The 18,701-nt window shown below is 41.3% G+C and overlaps 1 protein-coding gene across 4 annotated transcripts in view; it reads right to left on the reverse strand.

Moving 5' to 3' along the window:
• Positions 1-16,794, reverse strand: part of LOC136679779 (lysosomal acid phosphatase-like) — a 67,650-nt gene extending 50,856 nt beyond the window's left edge. For 2 of the 4 annotated variants that reach the window (XR_010796584.1, XM_066658454.1), the window contains exons 1-5: positions 15,859-16,790; positions 13,058-13,153; positions 11,372-11,458; positions 9,067-9,219; positions 8,672-8,770 (exon numbers count right to left, since the gene is read on the reverse strand). Coding sequence is in view for 3 of the 4 variants with exons in the window: in XM_066658454.1 (XP_066514551.1) it covers positions 8,672-8,770; positions 9,067-9,219; positions 11,372-11,458; positions 13,058-13,153; positions 15,859-15,939 (516 nt within the window). In the remaining variant the exon portion in view is untranslated. Of the gene's footprint in view, positions 1-8,671; positions 8,771-9,066; positions 9,220-11,371; positions 11,459-13,057; positions 13,154-15,858 lie in introns of all 4 variants that reach the window. The other 2 variants (XM_066658453.1, XM_066658452.1) reach the window with 1 other exon arrangement.
• Positions 16,795-18,701: the final 1,907 nt, after the last annotated feature.

Raw genomic sequence — 18,701 nt, forward strand, 5'->3', positions numbered from 1 at the left:
ATTATTGCAATGTTTTGTTTTTCTGTGTGTGCGTGCATGTGTATACACAAGTACAGGTTGGATCATTTATATGGATACACCTTAATAAAATGGGAATGGTTGGTGATATTAATTTGCTGTTTGTGGCACATTAGTATATGGGAGGGTGAAAACTTTTCAAGATGGGTGGTGACTATGGCAGCCATTTTGAAGTCAGCCATTTTGGATCCAACTTTTGATTTTTCAATGGGAAGAGGGTCATGTGACACATCAAACTTATTAAGAATTTCACAATTTCTTTTAACGTAACTTTATTCTTTCATGAGTTATTTACAAGTTTCTGCCCACTTATAAAATGTGTTCAAAGTGCTCCCCATTGTGTTGGATTGTCAATGCAACCCTCTTCTCCCACTCTTCACACACTGATAGCAACACTGCAGGAGGCTTCCAGTATACGTAGTTTCAGGTGCTGCACATCTCGTATCTTCACAGCCTAGACAATTGCCTTCAGATGACCCCAAAGATAAAAGTCTAAGGGGGTCAGATGGGGAGACCTTGGGGGCCATTCAACTGGCCCACGATGACCAATCCACTTTCCAGGAAACTGTTCATCTAGGAATGCTCGGACCTGACACCCATAATGTGGTGGTGCACCATCTTGTTGGAAAAACTCAGGGAACGTGCCAGCTTCCGTGCATAAAGAGGGAAACACATCATCATGTAGCAATTTCGCATATCCAGTGGCCATGAGATTTCCATTGATGAAGAATTGCCCCACTATCTTTGCACCCCATATACCACACCATACCATCAATTTTTTTTGTTCCTACAGTCTTGGAGTGATCTATCCAATGTGGGTTAGTGTCAGACCAATAGCGTTGGTTTTGTGTGTTAACTTCACTATTCACATAAAAGTATGCCTCATCACTGAACAAAATCTTCTGTTTAAACTGAGGGTCCTGTTCCAATTTTTGTTTTGCCCATTCTGCAAATTCTGTGCGCCGATCTGGGTCATCCTTTTTGAGGTGCTGCAGCAGCTGGAGTTTGTAAGGGTGCCATTTGTGAGTAGCTAATATCCGCCGAAGGGATGTTTGACTGATGCCACTCTCCAGTGACATGCGGCGAGTGCTACGCTGTGGGCTCTTGCTGAATGAAGCTAGGACAGCCACTGATGTTTCTTCATTAGTGTATTTTTATGCGTCCATATTCTGGCAAATCCAACACTGAACTTCCACAAAACTTGGCAAGCAATTTGTTAACTGTAGCATGGGAGATGGGTGGTCTTCTAGGGTGTCTTGCATTGAAATCTGCTGCAATGACCCGGTTACTGCGTTCACCAGACATCAACACAATTTCTATCCGCTCCTCACTTGTTAACCTCTGTGACATGTAAACAAAGAGTAACTTGTAAATATCTCATGAAAGAGTAATGTTAAAACCAAGCACACCATTGTTTTTCTTGTGAAATTCCCAATAAGTTTGATGTGCCACATGACCTTCTTCCCATTGAAGAAACAAAAGTTGGATCCAAAATGGCCGACTTCAAAATGCCCACCATGGTCACAACCCATCTTGAAAAATTTTTCCCCTCCCACATACTAATGTGCCACAAACAGGAAGTTATATCACTAACCATTCCCATTTTATTAAGGTGTATCCATATAAATGACCCACCCTGTATATTTAAAGTACAAGCTAATAATGTGCAAGGCTGTGTAATTGGCAAGGAAACATTATTACTTTTATACATCCTTTTACATCAATAATGTTGTTTGTTAACAGTAACAAGTATGGACTGGATCTAATTACTTTTGTTTTTCCACATATAAAGCAAGAGCAAAGTTTGGATTTATCTCTGAAAGATGAAAGGTTTAAAAGGAAAACTATGTAAGATTTTTTTTTTTTTACTTATGACCTCCTCCTATACCAAATGTTCCTACCCTGCTTCAACAGTTACATAATGCAGTTTCTACAGTGCTGAGCCTGTAGTAGCAATGACAGTGCCTCTGTTCTTGAATATTTCAAAATAGTTTTTTTTATATTATATATTTGTTTCTCATTTTCTTTGTGGAATACCTGCACAGGCATGCAAGGAAATACACACCTTTTTAATGTTTTTCATTAAAAACTAAGTCTCTAATTTACCCAGTACTTCACATTGTTGCACATTGCAGCAGGTAGTGTCGCAGTCACACAGCTCCAGGAGCCTGGAGGTTGTGGGTTCGATTCCCACTCCGGGTGACTGTCTGGGAGGAGTTGGTGTGTTCTCCCAGTGTCCGCGTTGGTTTCCTCCGGGTGCTCCGGTTTCCTCCCACAGTCCAAAAACACACGTTGGTAAGTGGACTGGCGACTCAAAAGTGTCCGTAGGTGTGAGTGAATGTGTGTGTGTCAGTGTTGCCCTGTGAAGGACTGGCGCCCCCTCCAGGGTGTATTCCTGCCTTGCGCCCAATGATTACAGGTAGGCTCTGGACCCACCGTGACCCTGAATTGGATAAGCGGTTACAGATAATGAATGAATGAAAATGAATAAGGACAAAGAGTATGCAGGGATAAAAAAATTGTTATTGTGAGCAGTTGACAGATAGGAACGCGAGTCTGAGACTTGGACCCGAGCCGCACTTAAGTCACTAAAACAGTGACTTCAGACTCAACTTGCGACCCATGAACAATTGTTGTTTAATATAATTTTTTGGATTTTCATAATGGATAACTTTGAAGAGGCAGTCTCCTTGACTGTTCAGTTCCACAAGCCGAACTCAAAGCAGCAGCGTGAGGCACAAGATCCTGTTTCTTATTCGTTTTTACTAGACGCGCCACGCTCAGTAATTTCCTGTATTAATCTACGTAGTCCAGTGTTTCCGATACATGTATTTTGCGGTGGCACCCCCCATTGTTTATTTACATCCTAATGGAGCGGCAGGAACTGCAATTACAAAAGCAGAGTGTTTTTATTTTGGAATGAGGAATACGGGAAGTGCAAAAATGACACCTACATTTACACACCTGACGAGCAAGCAAGAGAGGAAAGAAAGAAAGGTAGATTAATCAAGCTAAACGTGTCTTCAAGTGGTAGATAGGTTTACACTTGTAGACCTTTAGAATGTTACTTTCAGTTTGGCACATACTGCCTAATGAATGCAGCCTGTTTAGATTCCACTTATAAGCTTTAAAATAGCGCTGTCAAGGCTAATGTGTTCATTTTAACACATTAATTACATGACCACATTTGACCCCAACATTTATTTAGTAAATTAAGAGATTTTAATTCAGAAACCATCAAAACAGATAGAGAGATAATTATAATAAAGAAAAAAGATTCCTCTTTCTAGCTTGTCATGTATTCTACACTAACTTACACATGCATTTGTCTTATATCGCCCCATACAAAGACTTAATAGTATTTTAACTTGTAATTAATCACAGAATACACTCACAGAATCACAGACTTTCCCTATGATAGAGCCATGGAGCTCTTTTTAAAAAATAAATCATGGAAAATTAAGCGCTTGTAGTGGATATGATGAATGTGTATTAATTTCTAATAAGAAATTGTGACTTTCTGAAGATGTGATTTGATATACCAAAACTTTAGCTCGTTTCAGAGACATCTCTTCACTAGCAGATGAAAGGTGAGATAAACCTCCAGAGCAGGCCCGTAAAACCCCCTCCGAAGACTCTTTTTATGACTTAAGGACCCCCAGGGTCAAGAAAAGAATGCAGAGAGACACAGAGACTCAATCTTGATTGAAACTCACAATGCCCTCTTTAAAGGACACCTTTTTAAAGACTGTTAACTCTAAAAGACTCAAACATCCCAAAGTTCTTATATGGAAAACAAGTTGCATATGGGCACAACTGTTTGAAATTAATCCCGTTTTGACAATCAAAATAGGTGGAATTAATTTACATGTGTTTAAAGTCATTTTTGTTTATATGAATTTATGTAGAACCAAGGTAGTCACATACTATGTGTTTAGTTGGTTAATAATTATATAGAACATGGTTATCTTTTTCTTAATGATATTACTCTGTGTTAACATATAATCTTTTATATTGCAAAGTATTCACTCAGGGATGGTCAAGTCTTGTCAAGTGTCATAAGTTCTGTGATGCCACTCCCAAGGTACAGGAAACAGCCAATTAGAGCAAGAAAAGCTCCAATTCTCCCTCATTGAGGACGAATCAGGTATTCGGGGCGGGTTTTCTAAACTCTGGTTAAAAACCTGTGGCGCCAAATGACACAAGCTTTGTAAGGTTTTTCGACCTTTTTGGGCTTCTGCCCCTTTTTCTCCGATGTTCGACTCTTCACTTAAAGGCTCCAGACACTTGGGGCGTTGTCTCTTTTAGCTTTTTCAAGGCTAAAAGAGTAAAATGACCTGAGTTTTGGGAATGACCCTGCAGGCGTCAGACTCATGGCTTTCTTAAACAGTCTTGGACCTTTAAAGCGTGGTCCAGATAGAAACTACAGATTAAGAAGAGCTATAGTTTAACCCTCGCAAAATTTCAGCGCCACACGCATTGTGAAGGCAACCTTAGACCTCTGACCCTCCAAACGACGACAACGCCACGAAGAGGACTGCTGCACGCACCCTCAGAATGACCTTCTGAGATGTGGAAACCTGCAAAAGAGAGACCTGCATGGACGTGCCTCTCTCTCTCTCTCACAAGGCAGCAGATCAGCGACGACGAAGAATCCCCACAGAGACCTTCAGAACACCACCAGCTCCGACGGCTGCGTCTGAAAGCCTCGGGAGAAAATGAACACCCGCGGTTGCAACCTACAAGGCCCGCGTCTGCAATTCTCCAGGAAGTCGTGCCGGAAGGCACCGTCAGCGTCATGCTCCCCATTCATCTCCGGATACGTAAGGTCACATGGTTTCATGTCTCTCATGGCTCATGGGTTGGTACTGAAAGTTTGCTGGGATAAACAATAGCCTTTCTTAGAACTTAGGACAATAATTATCATAGAGAAATTCCCTCATATATTAATCTCCCTGTTCCCTCATGTATCGCTGTAATCCATTTTATTATATGAATGTCTAATCAATATCAGAATCAGAAATACTTTATTGATCCCAGGGGGAAATTGCAATTATTACAGTAGCAACCAGTTGTAAAAGAATAAACACTCTAATAAAAAATTTAACTCAAAAGGAAATTTACAATATGTACACATCTATAATAATAAATACAGATATACTGTATACAGCAGTAAGAGTATTGCACATTTGAGTTACACTCATAATTTAAAAAAATTTGTTCTATTTTTATTACTGTACATGTGAAAGGTGTCGTGCTTTAAGTGTGGAGTTATAAAGTCTGGTAGCCACTGGTAGGAATGACCTCCTGTGGCGGTCTGTAGTGCATTTTGGCTGAATGAGTCTTGCACTGAACGTGCTCCTGTGTCTCATTACCATGTGATAAAGAGGGTGGGAGCCATTATCCATAATAGCCTGCAGTTTCGACAGCATCCTCCTCTCAGACACTGCCGTCAGCAAGTCCAGCTCTACACCCACAACCTCACTGGCTCTACGGATCAATTTATTAAGTCTGTTGGCATCTGCCACCCTCAACCCGCTGCCCCAACATGCAACAGCATATAGGATGGCACTGGCCACAACTGACTCATAAAAAATCCTCAGCATAGTTCTGCAGATGTTGAAGGACCTCAGACGCCTCAGAAAATAGAGACGACTTTGGCCCTTCTTGTAAAGGGCGTCAGTGTTTTTAGCCCAGTCCAGTTTATTGTCAATGTGTACGCCCAGATATTTATAGTCCTCCACAATGTCCACACTGACCCCCCTGATGGACACAGGGGTCACCGGCGTTTTGTCCCTCCTCAGGTCCACCACCAGCTCCTTTGTCTTTGTCACGTTGAGCTGCAGATGGTTCAGCTCACACCACGCAACAAAGTCGTTCACCGTCTCCCTGTACTCATCCTCATCACCCCTGCTGATATATCCAACAAGTGCAGAGTCATCAGAAAACTTCTGGAGGTGGCAAGTCTCTGTGCAGTAGTTGAAATCAGTGGTGTAGAGGGTGAAGAGGAAGGGAGAGAGGACAGTTCCCTGCGGGGCTCCAGTATTGCTGACCACTCTGTCTGACACACAGTGCTGCAGACGTACATACTGTGGTCTGCCAGTCAGGTAGTCAACAATCCAGGACACGAGGGGGGCGTCAACCTGCATCACGTTCATCTTGTCACCCAGAAGAGCAGGCTGAATGGTGTTAAACGCACTGGAGAAGTCAAAAAACATGACCCTCACAGTGCCGCCTGGCTTATCCAGGCGAGCATACGCTCGGTTCAGCAGGTAGATGATGGCATCCTCAACCCCCAGACGAGGCTGGTAGGCGAACTGGAGGGGGTCTAGAAGTGGCTGGACCATGGGCCGGAGGTGATCCAGGACAAGTCTCTCCATGGTCTTCATGATGTGGGACGTCAGTGCCACCGGCCTGTAGTCCTTGATGTCACTGGGCTGCGGAGTCTTTGGCACAGGAACAATGCAGGACGTCTTCCACATCACCGGGACCCTCTGGAGACTCAGGCTCATGTTGAAGACATGCTGCAGGACTCCACAAAGTTGGGTGGCACAGGCTTTAAGCACCCTGGGGAGAACACCATCAGGGCCTGCAGCCTTGTTCGTGTGGAGTCTCTGTAGCTGTCTTCTCACCTGGTCAGCTGTGAGATTCACTGTAGAGGTCCCTGGTGGGGGAGGAGAGGAGGTGTGACGTGGACTATCACAGGAGGGGGGGAGGCTATCAGGAAGGGGAGGGAGGGGGAGTGGAGTGGGCTGTTGAGGCCCGAGAGCAGAGGAGTCAGGGAGGGGGAAATCAGGGCTCACAGTGTCAAATCTATTAAAAAACAAATTTAACTCGTTGGCCCTGTCCACACTGCCCTCTACTCCCCTGTTGTTGCTGGACCTTAAGCCAGAGATGGTCCTCATACCACTCCAGACCTCCCTCATGTTGTTCTGCTGGAGTTTCCACTCCAGCTTCCTCGTGTATCTTTCCTTAGCCTCCCTGATGGTTCTCTTCAGTTCCCTCTGAATCGTTCTCACCTCCTCCCGGTCTCCAGCTCTGAAAGCCCTCTTCTTCTTGTTGAGGAGTGCTTTAATGTCTTTTGTTACCCACGGCTTGTTGTTTGGGTAACATTTAACAGTCCTGGTTGGGACAGTGGATTCTACACAGAAGTTGATGTAATCTGTGATGCACTCTGTGAGCCCATCAATGTCCTCTCCATGAGGCTCATAGAGTGCTGTCCAGTCTGTGGTCTCAAAGCAGTCCTGCAGCACTTCAGAAGTCTCCACTGACCATCTCCTCACTGTCCTCATGGTCACAGGCTGACTCTTCACCTGAGGCACATACTTTGAACTAAGGTTGACCAAGTTATGGTCAGATCCACCCAGAGGGGGGAGCAGCTGTATGCCTCCTTAACATTATATATATATTAAATAATATTCATTATTTGATATTATTATTAATAAACCAGTTGTGTGATAAAACCAATCCTTGGTTATTTGTTTGTGTGTGCACCTTTCTTGTATGGAATTATAACTCCTAGTTCAGATTCCATTTCAGAGTCAGGAACCGACGGCGGATCAATGAGCATAATTCATTAATAATAGTTCATTCTAGCTAATTCTGCTGTATAATATGTGAAGATGACCTACTTGTCTAAGCTAAAATTAAGACAGGTAAAGACACTATATATTAGTTAATGGCTCCCAAACATGGAGTTTAGCAAAATGAATTAAATAATTATTAATAAAATAACAATGAATTATCATTGACTCCACTATGTAGTGCAAATGCCACAGCAACGTGTGCATACTACTTCCACTACAGCTCTAAGCCAACCTGCAGTCTATGAAACTGTCTTTATGGCAATAAATAGTGTTAAGTTTGTGTAGTGTAGGGCTGGACAATAATTCAATATCAATATATATTGCAATATAAAATGTTTCAATAACAATTATATAATTTTTAAACACATTTTCAATATATATTTTCAACATCTGTCACTGACTGACATTCATTATAGGGCGCTGCCATTAGTTCAGCGCACTCAATTTAAAATTTAGTATAAATATATTAATATTGACAAAACCATTAAGTTAATGTTTGGTGTCATCGTCATGTTTTTTGTTTGTTCTTGGAAGTTTCCGTGGATTTTATACTGTTCGTATTGATTTCTGAATTATGCTGTATTGACTAAAATTAAGAAATATACAGTAATATACAGATCTAGTGTAGTGTATTTATTCTTCTTCGCTTCTGCCACCGCTGCTAAATTCTAGAGGAAACACTGTAGTCATTCACATAAAAGATTAAAAATCAATCCCACATAGACCTCTTCAAACACTGAAAATGCTATGCATGAAATGCCTGGGCTACTGATCAGTTTTGATACTGTAGTGTGTGCCTAAACATAACAGTACAGTACATGATTTAAACTCATAAGAAATAGCAATGCAATGATGTGGGTCAGACCAGATGGCATTTCAACCATAGACTTGGGACTCAACTTGGACTCGTGATGAGAGACTTGAGACCTGACCCTGAAAGACTTGAGACTTGACTTGGACTTGCAGAAAATGACTTGTGAAAATCTCTGGCAGGTGATGTCTGAGACAAATATAGGTGCCTATAATGTGTGACTGAGATAGGAGATTGCAAACAAATGCAGACTTACGCCGTAGGTCCTGGTCATGTTGAGGAAGAAATCAGTTTTCTCCGTCTCATTCATGAGAAGACTGTAGCGTGGGCAGTTTGGCAGGGGAAATGAGAGCAACTGGAGAAACACAAATGTTACATAGCATATAGAAACAATTTTCAGATCACGTTGGTGCTTAAAATATAACTGGTGTATTGGACAAGCAGGTGAAAGCAATAGACTAGCAGTTATTTCCCACAGTAGCAGATTATTTGTAAATGCAATTTAGCAATCAGCCACTAATAGTATTGTAACAGGTAAGAAATCTTAACTTTATGAGAATATACAGCTATGAAGTAACTTTGGCACTTTTAGGTTCAGCAAAGGAGCAGTGTACAGTGAGAGGTAGATGAACAAATACTGTGCAGTTGTACCTTCTCCTGATCCTGTGGGACAGTATGAATGGGAATGGGCTGCCAGTCCAATCCTCGATGAAATATTTGTGATCCATTGGGTGGGTAGAGACCAGCCAGATTTGCCTCCGCACTCATCAGAGTTCGATCATAATCTGTGCTCCGCACAGCAATCTACAGGACAGAAAGCAGAACAACAGATATTAGAATGGGACTAAAACTGCCAAAATTGCAGCATTTATCAAAAGTTCAGTGAATATTCTAAGCTTTGTACATACACCTAATTAGTGAATTCAAGTGTGAACACAGACAAAAAAGATTTTAATATCTACAGTAAAAATGACACTAATATGAGCTACACAAAAGTTTAGAAGCAATAAAACATTGTCTTTTTGTAAAATATATAGAATATATTAACTGTATATATAGAACTGATGATCTATGTGTTCTATGAAATGATGAAGCATCATTCCATACAATAAAGAGGAGCTGCCTTTTGGAATCTACAACTATTCATCCAACAAGAGGATCAGACCCAACCAGTGGCTTATTAATACACTTTAGATAAGCATTCAATATTGTACATTCAATATTTCTGCTCTTCATCTAAATAGGCAAACACCAAACTGACGATGAATAAAAAGTGGTTAAAACACTACATCACCTATGAAATATATACCGTGCCATCCATTGAATACTTGGAAACAATGTTTGTTTCATAGCGTTTTTTTTTTTTTTTTTATTAAATTACTTTGTCTCTTGCCATTAATCTCATGCATTTAATCGCAATGAAAAAAAATATTCAAATTTTAATTTTTCTTTAAATTTAAAGTTTTCACTTTGTGATGTTCTCACTTTGTCAATCTCAGATTTGTGATGAGTTGCTGTAGTCATGTGTAAATTGGCTATTGGGACACCAATAATGCATTTTAAGAGAGAAACAGTGAGCCAAGCCTGAATCAAAACAAGCATTAAATAACATAGTAAAATTATGTTCACAAAGAGCCTGTGTTTATTATAAACAGGTTGACAAAAACGTCAAGTCCCCATTTATTAAAAAGTTCCGATCTGAGGTAATGGTCCTGGGCTGTCAGTCAGCTCCGTAGTCAGCTCTCCAGGCTTATTGGCTGGGCTCTGAAGAGGGGCGACTCCTGGTTGATGGAGGCCTCAAGCCTTTGGGATGCCAGCAGTTCTCAATCTGGGCTAGCTGGTTCTTCTGCGCTCTGGACGGCAGATTCGGCAGCTCGGTAAATCGCTTGTTCCTGTGTGAATGCCAATGTCAGTGGCCCTATAGCTTCTGATTTATAAACTAATCTCAGACATGTCCACTTGCATGACCAAATCAAGTTTACAAAACATTGATCAGTTCAAATGTGGAAGCTTTTGTGGAGCAATAAAGAAAACAAATTAATAATGTAAAATAAAACATTTCTGCAGAAGGTTCAATACTTAAAATGAAGACAGTTCCTTTACGGACATTTTCTTTTGTTGAGTCGGAGTGAATTGTCCTTTGTTCGTTGAAGATGAATCCTGATGTGGATTCGTAGTTGATTCTTCGTGCAGGAACTAAAAATCTGAACTCCAACTGTTGCTGACTTACTTTTTCCTCTGAGTATTACTGGCTGTAGATTCATTCTGTGCAGAAGTCGTGTGATGTCGTTTTGGCTCTTGTTCCATGTGAGCGCAGTTTACCCCATGTTGCCCGAAGTTATGTTCTTAAAATAAGCATTCTTTTGAAGGATTTTTCACGTGTTTCATTTTAAACTTTTACTTGAAGCCCCAGTGTTTGGTTGTAATATTCATTCCATATTGAACACGGTAAATAACATTTTTTTAAATTTTGAAATTCGATGGTTATACTCAATCATAAAGACAGAGTCTTGATAAGTGTTCCCTTTGTGTAATGAATTTTAATTACAAAGGGTGCTGACAGCAAGTTTGGGTGATTTGTTGCCTGTTATTTTATTTTTATTTACTTAATTTTTATTTACTTTATTTACTTAATTTATTATTAAGATTTTATTTGATTAACTTGAGAGATATTTAATTTGCTATTCCGTCCTGAGCTCACTACAGTGGTGTGGCAATCTTAAAGTGTTTGAATTCTGCATAAGATTCAGCACAACGCACAAAAATATATTTTATCCTATGATTTCTGACATGGGCAAGGCAAGTGGAAAAAAGAAAAAAAAACCTGGGTTGATTTATTTCAGTCTGTGGGTTGTTTGTGTAGAGCACCAGATCCCCAGTCAATGTGCTAAATTTTTTTTCATAATATTTACACTGTACCATCAAATTCAGAACGTGTCTAACAGAGATCACAGACCTCATAACGGGTGTATGGCTCACTCAAGAACCCAGAGTAGCGTTTCCGAAGAAACTGACCCAGCTGAAAGTGCTGCCGCATGCCTTCCTGTAGAGGCAAAAACAAAAATTTGAAAAATGAACACCACAATGGTCATGAAAATAATCACTTCTTACAAAATTAAGTATTAATGCAATCTCTTAATTCTAGTGAAAGTGACGTTTAGGTCAATCATTCAAACAATTCTTTGAAGGTATTCCTTTAGTTAAAAAATAAAAGCTGTGTAAAATTCAGAGACCACCCTTATTTCATGTAATTTACAGTTAAATACATACAACAAGACCCATTATAACTCATGAATGTCCACTATTTGATAAACAAAAGAGATGCATAAATACCACTTTTTTTCCAACCAAGTACAAGTATGTGTATTTTTGTACTTGCAGATACCGTTACTTATTTAGAATTAAGCAATCAGGAGCACTGTGGACTTATTTATTAAAATACTTGCTTAATTAAAAACCTTTATTGTTTATTTCTGGAACTGTCCATTTTTATTTAGCATTTTCCCACATTACACCAGCAATTTTATATATATTTATATTTTATATATATATAAAATTGGTAACGTGAGATGCAACAAGCTCGATATGCATTTGTAGTGTTGTCCAACTTTGGTAATAAAGTTTCTTTATCCAAGTTTCTCATCTATGGCGTTGGATCCAATTCAAAATTCGCAAGTGGAGAAAATAATTTAATTTGAGAAAACACCACACCAGGTAATGCACAGTGCTCTTGCATACAGAAAAAACATTTCCCTAGAGGAAAACACATTGAGTGAAGAAAAAATCAGCTTGTTCGAGGAGAGTCAAAACCGTGCAGCATACTCACTGCTCTAGAGTTCTCCCTGCAGTCTGCTTTGCTTGCCTACACAAATTGTGAAATAATTACAGATCGCCGACATTGAGTTTTCAGCAACATGCATTAGGCACAAGGTATTGGATATTGGTATCAGAGACTCGTTTTTCGATATTGGTATTTATGCATCTCTAATAAACAATATGTAAAAATATGTATTGGTATTCATGCATCTCTAATAAACAATATGTAAAAATTATTTAATTTTGAACAGTAGGAGAAAATTTCCACTTGGCTTCAAAAAAAAAAATAAAATAAAATAAAATAAAATACAGATTTGTCAATCCTTCCACTGTGAGAAGTCTTAGTGCTATGGCTCAGAAACTATGAGCCTAATTCACCAATATTTTTCCTAATTCACCTGCCCCATGGTCCTAATAAGCAAAAAAATAAAAGGCATCTAACTGCAGGGCTGTGGGCACACAGGAAAGGAACAGAAAAATGTTAGACAAAAGTCTTGGCATCCTATACTGTCTACCTGATGGCAGCTGTTCAAATTGTGTTTAATCGTAAAAAACATGTAAAGTAGACCTTTGGAAAATTCAGTTAATTGTCCCTGATGCTGGAAAAAAAATGAACCAAAGGATAGTTTCAGACTTATAACATTTTAAATTTGTCAGCCAACTGGAAGATACATCATTTTCCTTTAACATGGGTGCAATATAATTTCTAACTTACTAGGGTAGCACAGATGACAACAGTTTTTCTGTTTCATTGGCACCAAATAGTTCTCCACATAGAACCACATCATTGTGTGTGTGTGTGGTGTCTGTGCATACGTTTTTGTACCTGAGTTAGCTGCCCAAACCCTTGGGGCCATGCGTCTTCCTGGTATGGGTCGGTAGGGTAGGCTCTCACTGGAGAGCGGTCCCCATGGCGATACAGCTAAGGTAACATGAAGACAGAGATTTCAGTCTAGAAGGATTATAATAGTGAGTCTTAAAGGATTTTTAAATAAAATATTTTCACAGGATTTTCTAAAATGAGTCTTACTAAATCCAGCAATGGTAATATATTATGTAACCAAAAATGAGCTTAGTTTGTGCTAATCTACCAGATTTTGATCTGAAGGAGAAGCTATGTTCTGAGAAAATCTGTCATTTCATCTTTAATGGGAATTATACAAATCACAATTAAATACATAAAAGATCAATTATCAATGTAATCTAATGGTCAGAAAGCAACATATTTTTGAGTGAAATGTATTTTAGAGGGTCTGAACTGGCTGAGCATTTCTATCAATGAAATATAGGTTTGCTGAGAATGGGAGGTAAAAACCATGGATGATATTATTGGTGAGTCAAAAGTAACAGGACACACTTATTTCAAAAACGAAAGGGAAAATCACATCAGTACACCAATGAGTAATGGGTGAGGGGCCTATCTTTTAGCCTATGCCAGAAACATGGCCATCATCTTGAAAGCCGGATCAAGGGCAAGCTTTTCCAATATGAATGTGGTCATGTAGAATATGAGAGAAAACAAATAGTCTCAGAAATAGATTGTCGCAATCGGATTTGCAATCTCTCTTGTGGTTCAATAGTTAAACAGGAAAAATAAATAAATAAATAAAATGTTGTTCAGGGCGGCATGGTGGCGCAGCAGGTAGTGTCGCAGTCACACAGCTCCAGGGGCCTGGAGGTTGTGGGTTCGATTCCCACTCTGGGTGACTGTCTGTGAGGAGTTGGTGTGTTCTCCCTGTGGGTTTCCTCCCACAGTCCAAAAACACACGTTGGTAGGTGGATTGGCGACTCAAAAGTGTCCATAGGTGTGAGTGAGTCAGTGTTGCCCAGTGAAGGACTGGCGCCCCTTCCAGGGTGTATTCCCGCCTTGTGCCCAATGATTCCAGGTAGGCTCTGGACCCAGCGGCGGTTACAGATAATGAATGAATGAATGAAAAATGTTGTTCATTACAGGTTCGACAATACCTTAAATGCACAGTGCTACCTGACAATGCTATAGCGATCTGTGTTCCAATCCATTCTGAACAAAGATGGCACTGAGCATTTAGGTCTGGTCAAGCATGTAACAAGCCTGTAATGAACAACAAAAGTTTTGAAAATTGTGTCCCAATGGTGAAGTCATGTCATAGTATATATTAGAGCTTGACACAGACTTAACCAGAGCCAAAGTTCAATCCAAATATAAAAAACACGTTTGGCAGAGTACTAATGTAAAGCAGAAAATTTTACATATTGTTATGTTATTATTTCATGTATTAGGATGAAGCAGGAATTAACATAGGATTTAAAATATTTGTTTACTTCTTTAAAAAATGTTTTACTTCTTTAAATTTTTCATTGTGGGACTTGGAACAACATAATATTTTTTCACTGGTAAAAGCAAATGAGCAAAATGAAAATGCTCCAAGTTTAATCGTTCTAGTACAGCGTTGGCCATAGTTGACTGCCAAAATGGCGGCAACAACAAATTTTGTCTGTGACATCGCCTGTTTTAGACTGTACACAAACACACTACTTTGCAATCATTTGTTGTGAAAATAAATGTATCTATTTCTGAATCAAACTAATTTATGTTTAATATAAAAGTGTATAGCAAACAAACATAATAAAATTGTCATACTGCAAAAATATTTTACACTTTTGAGAATTTTGAGAGTCAGATCCTGATGTCACTGTCCTTTTTAAGATGACTAAATAGGCTGAAACATATCTAAAGTGTCCATGTACATTTAATGTATAAAATAGCCCAAAAAGGAAAGTTTTTTCCTATTAGATTTACAACTATTTTAGCTTAATCAACATTACACATAAAACTCAGAAGAGATGTGTGTATTCCTTGGTGGATTTATAAATAAATTATGATATTTACACTGAAACTGGTCCTGACCCATAACTCTGTAGCTTTCTCTAGACTCAGAATGATTTTGTTCTCATCTCAGTGACTGAAATGTGCATCAATGTAAACAAGTCGAATTGACTGTCTCCTTAAACTTATGCACAAATACATCTGACTGACTTTGGTATACACAAGACTTTAACACACTCCTACTCAGAACAAATTGTGCAAAGCATTTCACTAGGGTTTGGTTTCTGCAGTCTTGTGATCACATGACTCATACACACACACACACACACACACACGTCAGCACTTTGCAGAGAAAACAAAACGTTCACAAGCACAAACTGTTCTGTCAGAACGTTTTACTCTAACCCTAAACACCATAGTGCTCTAAAACTTAAGTAGTTCGTTCGGTCTGTAAATATGCAACTGAACTCCAATCGAGCTTTACGTTAGTATGAGAATAAACGTCACATCAGCTAACGTTAACTTGCCAGACAGCGCAGCAGTTTAACTATCACGCGCTCTCGGGTAAGATAAGCTAAACTCAATTCTATACAATGCATAAGTTTTAATACTTGCTTTGTCGTTTTGAGACGTTTGAGAACAGAGAAATTGTTACTTCATAGCTATTGTTAGTGCCTTCGCCAAGACAATTTTCAATCACTTCTCAGGCAACTTGAAACTACCTCAGCAACCTCAAAAGATAGCGGTTGTAACGTAGCATTCATGCTAATATATCCAGCGCTAACACGTCCGTGATTTTTTTTTTCCAGAATGAAACTCACCACTGTGACCAGTTTGAGTTGGCTTTGTGCGAACGACTCTCCAAAAACTCCCAACACAAAAACAAACAGACATAAAGCCATGCTCGAGGACACAGCAACAAATAGAGCGTCTCAGTTAGCCGAGTGCTACACGACCGACAAGCAAAGGCTTCCTTGTTTGTCTGTCACAGCGCCGGATGACCACGGCGAGCTCTCAATGGCTGCCGATAAGAGAGGCGGCGCCAAGATGGTCGAGAAGGGTATCTCTGCAGGCCGGAGGCAGCTCCAAGTGGGCGGTACAGCTCCAAGTGAGCGCGGAAGAACATTTTAAGCACGACTCATGCACGTTGCTGGCTTTGAGATATATAGCTGGCATATAGGCGCTGGAGATGACCCAGAGGCTAAAGAAACCTTTTTATTTGTTTTTAAAAACAGAGGTGATATGGAACTGTTTCTATTAGCTTGTGTTGCTGAGCAAGGTGTCAGGGTCAATGCGATGTTTGTGGTTACGCCATGCCCCTCACCCCAGAATTTTTAAGGTATGGAAACTGGACTGTAGGGCCCCTCACCTCAATTCTTAAGGCACAGATACTAGACTGCAGGGCACCTTATACACCACAGTTCAGACAGTGTATAGTTTGATACTTTTAGAAACCTAGGCTGTCTGGTTAACTGTGATGTCTTTCCATAAAATGCCCTTCCGCAAAATAGGTATCCTAGTTATTTTCTTTCTTCTAACAAATCTCTATAACTAATGCAGCTTAAATTGCTCTGTTTGAGCATTGTTTGGAAGTTTAAGAGAATGTCAGTGAATTCTTTGGGATATTGTGTTAGATTATTATGTATTTTGTAGTACAGCTGTATACCTGGTGACCATGTAATAACTTTTGTTTTCAGTATTAATATTGTACCTTGTAAACATTGAGTACATTATATGGAGTACATTTTCAGCATTATGTGATTTACAGACTTGTTTGTGGTTGGCTTAATATGTGAAATTATTGCAATAAAAACAGAATAACTTAACTAAATAATTTAACTGAGACCACATGTACTGAGAATGATAATGTTTGCTTACATATAGGCTACTACTCACTTCCTAACAAGAGACATGATGTCACGGCTGCGCAGGGAGGACGAGGAGACGGACGTAAACGCAAGGAATTTTATTTAACACAGACAGAATCAAAATAAACACAGGTAGTAAAGACAAAACTAACTAAACAGAGCTTAAAAAGGACGGACAGGGAAGAGCCATGAACTGGGGTAGACACGTGTGAACAGATAGACTGTGAAACACATATCTACACACACAACACCAGACAAGGGAGCACTGAAACAAAGGGACTATATAAGGGCAAGACAACTGAGGAACACCTGGAGACAATAATGAGACAGAGGCAGGACTAAGGTGGGGCTAGGATGGAACCAGGGCGGAGACAGGAACAACAACAAACAGGGCCATGTGCTACATGAGCACATGGTGGGGAAAACACAGGACTGGACCAGGATATGACAGATGCCCCCACCAAGACACGCAACTCCCAGGGCGCGTAAAGCTAGACTCCCCAGGAGCTGGCACAGGAGGGGCCAGGAAATCAAAACAGAATGAACCCACAAGACTCAGGACAAGACAGGAAATTAAGCTGGGGACAAGAGACTAGACCGTAACGGACAATGGACAGGACTAGAAACAGGAGACGGGACTCGTGACAAGACAGGGTGCTGGACTTTAGACTGAACACTGAACGGGGACTGAGACAACAGTAGCAGAGACATGAGACTGGACTTGGGACAAGACGGGAGCAGAGACGGGACTGAAACAGGGACTGGACTATACTGGAAACAGGGGGAGAGACACTGGACTGGAACATAGACTGGACAGGTGATGAGACTGAGGATCGATACTGGGACTGGATTGAGGCAGGGGAACTGGGACCAGGACATTCACAGGGACAGACACAAACATGGTGACAGGGACCGGAATAGAGACAAAGGCAGACACAGGTACTGGGACAAGGACAGAAATAGGAACCAGGACAGGGACAGACACAGGAACCAAGACAACTGGGGGGTGCCCAGGACTGGCAAAAGTCTCTGGGGAAGTCAGAAGGACCAGCCTGGGCACAGTTCTGGGAATCGGCCTGGAAGTCCGCTGGGCTGATTTAGGGACACTGTCACTGGCGTCACTGGGGCAGAAGCGGCCGTAGCCACCGCCACAGGGGCAGAAGCGGCCATGGCCTCACTCACAGGGGCAGAAGCGGCTGAGGAAGCTGCCCTCGCTGGGACAGGAGTGGCTGAGGAAGCCTCCTCCGTTGGGACAGGAGCGGCTGAGGAAGCCGCCTTCTCTGGAGCATGTGCGGCGGATGCCGCCTTCTCTGGAGCATGTGCGACGGATGCCGCCTTCTCTGGAGCATGTGCGACGGATGCCGCCTTCTCTGGAGCATGTGCGACGGATGCCGCTTTCTCTGGAGCATGTGCGACGGATGCCGCTTTCTCTGGAGCAGGTGCGGCGGATGCCGCCTTCTCTGGAGCATGTGCGACGGATGCCGCTTTCTCTGGAGCAGGTGCGGCGGATGCCGCCTTCTCTGGAGCAGGTGCGGCTGGAGCCGCCTTCTCTGGAGCAGGTGTGGCGGATGCTGCCTTCTCTGGAGCAGGTGCGGCGGTGGAAGCCGCCTTCTCGGGGACAGGAGCGGCTGGAGGCGCCGCTTTCACAGGGTCAGGAGTGGCCGTGGAAGCCGCCTTCTCGGGGACAGGAGCGGCCGTGGAAGCCACCTTCTCGGGGATAGGAGCGGCTGGAGGCGCCACTTTCACAGGGACAGGAGCGGCTGGAGGCGCCGCTTTCACAGGGACAGGAGCGGCTG

This window comes from Hoplias malabaricus, chromosome Y, assembly GCF_029633855.1.
Source record: "Hoplias malabaricus isolate fHopMal1 chromosome Y, fHopMal1.hap1, whole genome shotgun sequence".
Classification (NCBI taxonomy): domain Eukaryota; kingdom Metazoa; phylum Chordata; class Actinopteri; order Characiformes; family Erythrinidae; genus Hoplias; species Hoplias malabaricus.